We start from the raw sequence: 10,978 nt of genomic DNA, 5'->3' as shown, positions 1-10,978 counted from the left end.
CTAAAGAAGATTTCCATTTAATAAAACAACACAATCTAATAACACTGTATATGAAACAGAATTTGTTGATATATTATACGATTTGTTACATAGTTTGAGATAATTTATAACTGAAAACCAGAATGTAGTTTTATAGCTTTATTTAAATAATATGCAATATGATATGGTATAGAGTGTCTGTCATTTTTTTTTTTTTTTTGTATATCCTTCAGGCTGTTTGCATCATTTCTACAGGCAGCCAGCAAGGTATACTTCACTTTACCCATAACACAGAGAAACAGAACTCTCTTGTTTGGAACGGCTCTGATACTTAGGAAACGCTGAGTCAGAAGCGTGATCTCAGTAACGTGCTAAGTAAATCCAGAACAGACCAGATTACTTTCAGATGGAAGTACACTTCAGTTTGGCATGAAAACATCTGCAGACATAGTAATCATTTGCTTGTATTTCTTAATTTTTAAGTTGCTTTGGATAAGAGTGTTTGCTAAATGAATAAATGTCAATGTAAATAAAAACTGAACTCTTATAACCAATGTTTACAGTTTAAACAGGTGAACAACAATGACCTTTGAGGAGTTTTCCAAGTTGTAATATAAGAAGAAATACTCTATTAAATAGATTAAGATATTTGCAATGATGTGGAGCAACCTCTACTGCTCCAGCTAAATTCTGGAAAACAGCCAAAAATGACCAAATTAAGTGTTTCTGCCAATAATGTATTTTGATACTTCTATCTTAAGGAAAACATAAACATATTTCTATTTAAATGATGTGGAAATGCTTTTATTTTGGCTACTTTATAACCTTGCCTTGGCATATTCCTGCAAAGGTCCTGTAGCTTATGGAGCCAGTTTAACAGACCTAGCTGTAAAAACAGTCAGTCTGTCTGAAGATGTCTACAGATCTCTAAAGCCTCACTAAGAGTTGGTCTTGAATAGTTTTGTGCCATGGCAAAATGGATGTAAGCCTAATCAATTCAGTTGGAAATCTGATATCAACTTTCAAATTGTCTGTAGTGCTCCTGCACCATCACATCATCATCAAAACAGAGAAGAGCTCTTACACATTCTGTATATAAGACAGTCGACGATATTTTAAATGGCTTAATAAAATAACATTGATAAGAAGAAATTTAGCCAACAGAACTAAACTCACTGAATTAATCAGTGATTATTTTCCAACTAATATCAGTGCAGACGGTGATCAGTGAGTGAAGAAATTATGATTATGATGATGATCATGTGTAAATGCTGCAAATGATTTTTACCTCAGGTGATAAGACAGAAACTAATGTGGATGATGTTGATAATTGAAGTGACTCATGTCCCATTGTAAGCTTATAATCATTTAAAACAGCAGCAGTGCTGTTTTTGTATAAGTAGCTTATGTTATAAATGTAGAGCTAGGCATGGTGTGTTTGAGTGGAATTGGAATGAACTTTAAAAGTGATTTTTCTCCCTGTTCATTTTTTCAGGGTACCCAGATTAAAATGCTAAAACATTCATTGTGAGTTAAAGCCAGGAAAAAGAGAAACATATTTCAGTTCAGGACAGTATGTAGTATTCAGGACCTATATACTCGAAAAAGTAGAAATCTGACAGTGTAAAATCCCAGGCCACAACCCATCAGTTGCCTTAAAGAAACCTTAGTTTTCTAAAGGGTCAGAATGCCACTAATACTCTGTAAGCACTAATCTTATTTTCTATGTACAGGGCGGCTGTGGCTGAGGTGGTAGAGTGGGTTGTCCACTAATCGTAGGGTTGGCGGTTTGATTCCTGGCCCACATGACTCTACATACCGAAGTGTCCTTGGGCAAGACTCTGAACCCCAAAAAGTTGCTCCCAATGGCAAGTTAGCGCCTTGCATGGCAGCTCTGCTACCGTTGGTGTATGAGTGTGTGTGAATAGGTGAATGAGACACAGTGTAAAGCGCTTTGGATAAAAGCGCTATATATAAGTGCGCCATTTACAATTTACCATTTACTATGGTGAATCAAATTATTAGTTGTATTACACTAGAGGTTCACAACCCTGGCCCTGGAGTACTGACTGTCCTGCACATTATAGTGTTTCACTGCTAACAACCAGTGTTGGGTAAGTTACTCAAAAAAAGGAATCCACTACAGATGGCTAATTACTAGTTTAAAATTGTAATTTGATTACATTGCTTATTACTGTATGTAAAAAGTAATCAGATTACATGCCTCGGGTGTTATCACTGTTTGTAGGACTACCAGACCGATAAAATATCAAACTTTTCTAACTAGGCTAGTTTGGTGTCACTAGCCAAGGAGAGGCACAACTAAGCTATCATTGTATGGGCTTAGCAGGACAGGGAGTACTTCAGGGTTGCATCCAAATATCCCTTCTACCCTACTATACAGTAGGCGAAAAGCAGTACACCAAAGGAGTATGCCCGAATTCTCAGTATTCATAAAATAATAGGCAAAAAATAACCGGATGACCTACTGCTTCCACCTCAATTCTGCAGTATGGAACCACTGGACACTGTGGATACTACACTATCCCATAAGGCAACAGGATTGGCTCAGAAGTGCTGTCAGAATCAAAAATGGCGTGTCGGCTCTTTTGAAGTTGTAGGTCACATGACAATGCCAACATGGTGGATGTAGTACATCTGTACTGCATTCATGCTTACCACTTATACTGATCAGTACATATTGTATCAACAGGCAAGCAGTAGGTACTGTCACAGTATGTGATTTTGGATGCAACCCATCACTAGGGTTGAGAACCTGTGTACACATTTGTGACAATAAAGTTGTAAAGCAACTGAAATAGTATCATAGTGTGTGAAGATAGCACTCTTTACCAGAGCAGCTTCAACCACAGAGTTTTTAAGACTTCCGCTCTGTGTGTGTCTGTATGCAGCACCCGTATGTGCTGTTTCCTGTGTTGCACTGCAAGCCAGATAGAAACCACAGGTTAATCATGTGACCTGGCTTCCACATTCGGTATCGTACACTAGTCGGAAGTGAATGGTCTGTTCTCAGGAGATTACATTAAAATGATGGTGTGAGCAAAGTAGATCCAAACAGAAGAAAAGACAAATTGAGGCTGGACGATACAGCAGAGTGATGGAGACACAGAGCTCCAACCCCTTCAGTGCTGGTAAGCTGCATATCTAAGATGACCTCAGTTTCGAAGTGTGTCTGAGCATCTGACACGTACATCTAGTCCACCATTCATGTACTATATAAGAGTGCCATAGGTTTTGATATAAAAACCTAGCGTTATGGGCATTTAGGATTTCAGACAGGATGTAAAGATATATATTCAAGTATTTAAAATTTATCTATAGGTGGATGCACTTAAAGAAACCTCTTGGGAGAAAAAACTGTGGTGTCAGAGTTGCATGCAGAGTGGGATTTCCTACTATGAATACAATCAAACTATCTTCCTTTATGAAGCATTTTGGAAGAGGAAGTAAACGTTTAAGCACTCCAGCCACTTTGTGGGTGGAGTAGAAATGAGCAGAAATGACCCTGCAAATTGCCTATTCATTGAATCTGAATTTATAAATGAGAGTAAAATTATATCATTACGTTTCTGTGCCTTTTCCTGTTGTTTAGTGTCATTTTGTTTGTGGAACTGCCATGTCAAGCAATTTATTGTTCTTCATAATTAATAGCATTACTAGCATTAAATAGCATAATTTTTTTTTTATTTAATTCTGAGAAATCTTACCTCCTGTGCTTTGATTGGCTGATTGGTTCTTACTCACAACTCCACAATCAATATACTGATGCTGGATTGCTTCTTGTGAAGATTCCCAAATGATTGTATAATGCATTTTCATCATGTAAAGCATGCTGGGCATTGTACTGATGGATGTAAATACAACACTGATAGAAAATCATGCAGAAAACTACATACCCAGACAAATTACATAGCGAATTACATAGTATTAAACCAAAATGGTCATTTAATTATTCATTATTTTTTGCAGAAGCCAAACAGCAGGATGTACCAAAGACAGCAGGGAGCTCTCATCATGATAACCCTCCTCTCCCAGAGCTGCGCCTGGTCCTACTAGGCCGCAAAGGAACTGGGAAAAGTTCTTCCGGAAACACCATTCTTGGCTTGGCTGGAGGATTTGAGAGTGGAAAGCCAACCGAGGAGTGCGTGAAAAGACGAGCTGACATAGCAAGCCATCGTGTTACAGTGGTGGATACTCCAGGGTGGGAATGGTACTATTCTGGCAATGGCACTCCTGCCTGGGTAACAAGAGAGACAATGAGAAGTGTGACAGTCTGTCCACCTGGACCCCATGCCTTGCTTCTGGTGATTCGGTCCTTTGCCTCTGTCACAGATGACTACTATAGGCAAGTGGAAGAACACCTGGAGCTTTTGGGCAAGATGGCATGGGCTCACACCATGCTTCTATTCACACGTGGGGATGAACTAGGCTCGATTCCCATGGAGCAGAGAATACAAAATGCAGGAAAGACCTTTCAGAAGCTTCTTGAGAGGTGTGGAAACAGGTTACATGTTCTTGAAAACAAGCGATGTGGCAAAGATGGAACTCAGGTGAAGGAACTGATAAGTAAAATAGAAGAGATGGTAAAGGAAAGAGGGGGAAGACATTATGAATGTGACCCTTTACTCCTAGGGATTGAAGTAGAAGGCAAAAGAAGAGCCAGAGAGAGAAGAAAAAAACAAAGAATAATGGAGACTCAAGCACAAAAAGGGATCATAAAAGCTGTGCTGACATGTGAGGCAACCTAATACTTTCTATATATGCAGAAAATATTTCACTTGAAATGTATATAATTTAAGCAAGTTTGGCTGAAGAGAGATATCTGACTAAATTGAAGTGAGAAAAGTACAATGCATTATGAATGAACATGCTTAAGTGATTCTTTATGTTATTGTATTTTTCTGTATTTATTTCAGATTGATATATGTTATATGTTACAATTCAATCAATTTAATTAAATACTTGAGGAAACTCATACAAAACTCATACTCAAACAAACATGGTGATTTCTTGTCTCACACAGCTGATATTTCACCATCTGAGGACCTGGATGAAATGTGTCTCTTCTCCAGGGGCTCACGACGTCTCCCAGAAATACGACTCATCCTCCTTGGTGAAAGAGAGACAGGGAAAAGCTCTGCCGGGAATACCATCCTCAGAGGGTCTGCATATTTCCAAACAGGCCAGGCCACGGAGGAATGTTCACGGCAGCAGGCAGAAATTTCTGGAAGGTTGGTGACAGTAGTGGATGTTCCTGGATGGGAGGGTGGTCCTGAAGGAATCACGCCAGACAGAGTAAAGCGGGAGATCTGTGCTAGTGTGACACTGTGTCCTCCTGGTCCCCATGCCCTTCTGTTGACACTGAGGGTGGATGCCCTAGTCAGAGCTACAGCAGTAAGAGAGCACTTGGAGTTACTTGGGGAAGGAGTATGGAGACATACCATGCTGCTATTCACAAGAGGTGATCAGCTGAGAGAGGGGGTTACTATTGAGCAACACATCCAGGGAGGAGGGAGAGATCTTCATTGGCTGTTGGAGAAGTGCGGCAACAGATATCATGTCGTCAGCAGCATTGTCTTGGAAGGTGACAGCTCCAAAGCTCAGGTAACTGCACTCTTAGAAAAGATTGAGAAAATGGTTTCAGGAAATCGATGTGAGGCTTTCTCGCCAGTTGTGCAAGAGATTCAGGAACTCGGGAAGCAAAAGAACGATAGGTTCCATGTGAAGCTAAAAGAAGTTAATGAGAAGCTTCAGCATCAAGAGATGGAGCTCAAGAGGATGAGGGAGAGGGAGGTGAAAAGCATCAGGCGGATTTTCGACTGGAGGAAAGACAAAGTCAAATCACCAGAAAAAACAAGAAGAGAAAGGGAGGAGGGAATGGATAAAACTGAAGATGACAGAAAGAGTATCATGGGCGAACTGGAGGAGAGGATGGCTTGGTTAACAGAGGATAGAGAAAGAGAGATTCAAGAGCTGAGCCTGGAAAACAGCAGAGTCATTGCAGCTCTCAATCAGGGGTACACAGAGAGGGGAGAGTTTATAATGAAGTTAGATGAAAAAGAAAGAGAGAGTGAGGAATTAAAAGAAAAAGTGGATGAGCTACAAGTTAATATCCTAGAGCTTAAACGTGTCAGCATGTTAAAAGAGCAAGAAAGAAAAGAAAGAGAAGAAGAGCTCACAAAAATGCACGAGGATGCTGAAAATGAGCTGAAAGGGCAATTGGATCACAAACAGAAGGAGGTGGAGGAGCTAAGAAGAAGAATTGAAGAGATGCAGAAGATGATGGCAGAATCAAAACTAATCTATGAAGGAGATATCTTAAATGAAAAACAAGAGCAGAAGAGAAGACTAGCAGAGAAAAATGAACTTGAGAAAAGGCTTGAAGAGAAACAGAGAGAGGTGGAAGAAATTAAATTAAAAAGTGAAAACAAAGTAAGGGAGCAAGAGGAAAGGTTGAAAGAAATGAATGAGAAGAGGGAAATGGAGAAGAATAAACTTAGCGAATTGATAGAGCTGATGACAAAAGAAATGGAAGAGCTGCAAGTTGCTTACAGACACCAAGTCAAGTCTTCTGAAGCTGAGAGACAAATACATGAAAGTACTGTATTAAAATACAATGAACTTGTAGATAAGCTTGTGGGGAAAGATGCAGAACTTGTCACCATACAGCAGAGACAAAATGAGCAGGAGCTGGCTAAAAATGTTGAAATTCAAAATAAACTGAAAGAGAAAGATGCAGAAATAACTGCATTGGTTAAAAAACACATGGAGAAGGAGCAGGAGATTGAAACACTGAAACAAACTATTGATGCCAAACACAGAGCCATGGAGAACCTGAAAAATGATAATAAGGCAAAAACAGCTGAGTACACTTCTAGAATAAAAGATTTAGAGAATGAATACAGAGAGATGGAAGAGTTCTTGAAAAAAGAAAATGTGATTATAAAAGAGGAAATGGAGGCAATGAAGAATCTGAATGAGGAGAATGCAAGAAAAAAAGAAGATGACACAAGGAAGATATTAGAGGTGAAGGAAAACATTATTAACCATCTACGACAACAGAATGAAGAGAGCAGAGCCCAAATAGAAGAATTTAAAAAACAGCTAAAAGAAGTCCAGATCAAGGTGGAGAATCTCCATAATCAGAATGCGGCACTCATTCAGGAGTTAGATGGACTTCACATTACGTGTGAGGACTATAAAAGGGACCTGCAGGCCCAGATAATAAAATATGATAGCAGAGAGAAAGAGATTAAAGATATGCTACACCAATCTGAAGAAATGGGAAAAATCAAAGATGAACTGAACCAAGAAGACATTAAAAAGAAGGAAAAAGAAATTTCTTTGTTGAAACAGAGAAATCACACACAACAAATGGAACTGGAGTTTATGGATGAAAGGGGTAAAGAACTGGAGAAGAAGACTGAAGAGATGAAAAAATACTATGAGGAGAGGCTTTCAGAAAGGATTGCTGAAATGGATGTTAAGGATGCTGAAAGGGAACGAATACTTCATAATAGAGAGCTGGAGCTGTGCGAAAGAGAGCAAATATTGGGTAAAAATATGCAAGAGCTTGAAAGAGGTAAAAAGGAATTGAAAAAACGAGATGATGACATTAACTGCAGAGAACAAGAACTAAGAGATGAAAAACAGCAGCTGGACAGAAGAGAACATGAAATAAGAGGCAAAGAAAATGAACTGAAATACCAGTGTCAAAATAACCAAAGCCTCCAAGAAAACCTAGAAAGAAGAGAAAGGGAGCTGACAGAAAGAGAAAAGGAACTTGATCACAAGCACAAAGAGCAGAGGGAGTTATCTGAAAAGCAGGAATTGGAAAGAGAAAATATAAAGAAACAGCTAGAAGAGAAAGAAAATGGATTGAGAAAAATGGAAGAGGAACTCGCAGTAAAACAAATTGATCTTCAGGGTCAGTTAAAAACATTGGAATGCCACAGAGAGAATCTAGACATCACGGATAAGGAATTCAGAAAAAAAGAGCAACAATTACTTGAATCAGAGCAGTTATGTGAAGTCAAGATGCAAGAACTGTCAATGCACATGCAGGAACTGGAGCAACACAAGCAGGATATTAAAAAATGGCAAGCAGAACTAACTGCAAAAGAATGTAGTCTGATGCAAAGATCAACTGAATTTCAGACAAAAGAGCAGGAGCTTTTAAAGAAAGAATGTGACCTTCAGATCAAAACCCAAGATCTGTTAGAAACAAATAAGGAGATTGAAGCACGTGAACAGGAGCTATTGAACAAGCAGGAAGTCCAGGCAACTGCAACTGTTCAATTGAAAAATGAGTTAGGGACTATCAAAGATACTTTAGCAATAAGGGAGCAAGAACTGAGGAATACTGAAGATATGCTTGATAAAAGAGAGCAAGAATTTAAAGATAGAGAAAAAGACTTAGATATGAAGGAAAGACAAATTACCCAGAAATATGAAGAATATCAGGCTGCGGAGAAAATACTGGAAAGTAATCAGAAGGCACAAAGGGAATTATCTGAAAAGCAGGAAAAGGAAATTGAAAACATCAGGCAACAGCTTGAAGAGAAAGAAAAAGAACTGATAACAATGAAAGATGAACTTTTGGTAAAACGAATCAGTTTTGAAAAAGAAAAGAAAGACTTTGAGATTCTCAGAGAGAATCTGGACAACAGAGAAAAGGAATTTAAGAAAAAAGAGCAAGAGCTACTGAATTCAGAGCAGTTGTATGAAGACAAGACACTGGAACTGTCGAAAGGAGTGCAGGAACTGGAGAAAAGCAAACAAGATAATGAAAAATGGCAAGCTGAACTAACTAATAAAGAATACACGCTGCTACAGAGGACACATGAACTTCATAAAAAAGAACAGGAGCTTGTACAGAGAGAACATGACCTTCAACTAAAATGCCAAGAGCTACTGGGCAAAAATGAGGAGGTTGAGCCAGTTCAGCAACAACTATTGAGCAACCAACAAAACCAGATGACTCAAAAATGGGAATGCCAATTAGAAAATTTCAGAGAGACCTTAGCAAAAAGAGAGCAAGAACTGACTAAGAAAGAGGATGAGTTTCAGAAAAGAGAGCAAAATATTAGGAGTGCAGAAATATATTTGGACAAGAGAGAGATAATTCTACAGAAAAGGGAAGGAGAGGGGCAAATTAACAAAGAACAAAATGAGAGCATGTTAAGTGATCTCAAGAAAAAACAAGAAATAATGGAAGAAATAAAGTGTTCTTTAGAAACAAAACAGCATGAGTTAGGTGACCTGGAGAAAGAACTTAACATCAGAGAACACAACATCACACATAAAGAACAAGACCTGAGTAATCGATATAAAGAATTGGATATTAAGGAACACAACATGGAAAAACATGAACTAGATCTAAAGTCGAGAGATCAAGCATACAAGGGAGCAGAGCAAGAGCTGAATGAACTGAAGATATCACTCGAATCCAAGAAGAAATATTTAGAAAATCATACAGCTGAACTAGAGAACCAGAAAAGTGAGATGAACATTGAGAAACAAATGTTGAAGATGAAATCAGAGCAATTGGAAAAGTGGGGGAAATATTTGTACAACATGGAGCTTAAAATGATCAACAGTAATCCCAGTCCTGATTTTCAACCATGGAACCAAAGGACAGCATCTAATCTAACACAGATGAGGAACAGTGAAACAATGTATCAAGAGGTTGGAATTGATAGTAGAACCTATGATCGAGAAAATGGAAATAGCAGTGTAGTAGAAGATGACCAGAGTGTGGAAATGGCTTCATCAAACAGTGAGCTTGAGAATGAGGAATCAACATGCCTAGAGTACAGGAATGGAGCAAACAGACAGGAAATGGACACTCTTACTACGGAGGATTATGTTGAGGAATTCTTTGAACCAGCCGGTTCTGATAGCCAAGTGACTCAAGGCTTATTCTACCAACTTTCTGAACTCAAGCTGATACTCATTGGAGAAGCTTGGTCATCACACCAGTCAGCCATACGCACCATCCTGGGACAAGATGCTGAGCTTGGAAACCCATGGAGAGGAAACATATCTGGCAAGCCTTTACTAGTTGTGGAGCCCCATGGGATAAAATGGAGACGTTCCAGCGATATAAATGTGACTTATCAAAATGATCTCATACATAGTGTTTCTATGTGCACACCTGGACCTCATGCCTTTGTCCTTCTCCTGCCTGCTTACTTAACCTTCACAGGACAGTACAGGAGAGCACTGGAGTGCACTATGGCCATGCTGGGGGAGGCTGCATGGAGGCATACTGTTGTTCTGTTTACATGGGCGGAGGCTCTTGGAGAAAGTGCACAGCAACACATAAAGAGGAACGGGGACTTGGAATGGCTCATCCAAAAATGTGGAGGTAGATATCATGTGCTGGATAACAGACACAGGGAAGATCATGTAGTAGAGCTTTTGGAGATGATTGATGAGATGGTGGCAGCAAACCATGGACGTTATTACCAAGCACAGTGACTGACATTATTGCCACCATAATTAAAGCCGATTAAGTATATTTTGGGGTCACAAAACTTGTCATTTTGTAATATTATATATTTTATGAGTTTTCGTGTATTTAGTCATTTTTGTTAATAAATAAATGAATACTGTGTGATTGTGAGTAATCATTTTATACTTTATATTTAGAAATACATTTTTAGAATTAGTATTGAGGAAGTAGCCTTAACAATATACATTAGTGAGACTCCCCACTATAATGAACTAAAGAGTTCTCAATTCTCAATCTTGTATAAAGAAAACTGTTATGATATTGGCCTTTTTATTTCACATTTCATCATTTAAAATGATAAGAAACCCATAAAGTGGTGAGTTAGATTGCTATAACAGGGGTTTTTATTCTTCCTCTTTGGCTAGAGTGCTGCTATGCTTTACTGTAGTTTCTAGATTTTTCTTCAAATGCAGTGGGAGAGGATATGCAACTGTTTAACTGGCTGTTTAATGTGTATTATGT

The 10,978-nt window shown here is 38.7% G+C and overlaps 1 protein-coding gene across 1 annotated transcript; it reads left to right on the top strand.

Moving 5' to 3' along the window:
- The first annotated feature begins 2,915 nt into the window (after window positions 1–2,915).
- On the top strand, window positions 2,916–10,616 carry si:dkey-185m8.2 (trichohyalin). Its single transcript, XM_053629540.1, has 3 exons — window positions 2,916–3,131; window positions 3,970–4,734; window positions 5,024–10,616. The coding sequence occupies exons 1-3, from the start codon at window positions 3,098–3,100 to the stop codon at window positions 10,480–10,482; spliced, it is 6,258 nt and encodes a 2,085-aa protein (XP_053485515.1). The 5' UTR covers window positions 2,916–3,097; the 3' UTR covers window positions 10,483–10,616.
- Window positions 10,617–10,978: the final 362 nt, after the last annotated feature.

This window comes from Ictalurus furcatus, chromosome 7, assembly GCF_023375685.1.
Source record: "Ictalurus furcatus strain D&B chromosome 7, Billie_1.0, whole genome shotgun sequence".
Classification (NCBI taxonomy): Eukaryota; Metazoa; Chordata; class Actinopteri; order Siluriformes; family Ictaluridae; genus Ictalurus; species Ictalurus furcatus.
This window is presented reverse-complemented; position numbering and strand designations above follow the sequence as displayed.

Coding starts and splice junctions, on each gene's coding strand:
- si:dkey-185m8.2 (XM_053629540.1), top strand. CDS start 3,098: ATGGAGACACAGAGCTCCAACCCCTTCAGTGCTG. Junction 3,132..3,969: donor CTCCAACCCCTTCAGTGCTG/GTAAGCTGCATA, acceptor TATTTTTTGCAG/AAGCCAAACAGCAGGATGTA. Junction 4,735..5,023: donor CATAAAAGCTGTGCTGACAT/GTGAGGCAACCT, acceptor TGTCTCACACAG/CTGATATTTCACCATCTGAG.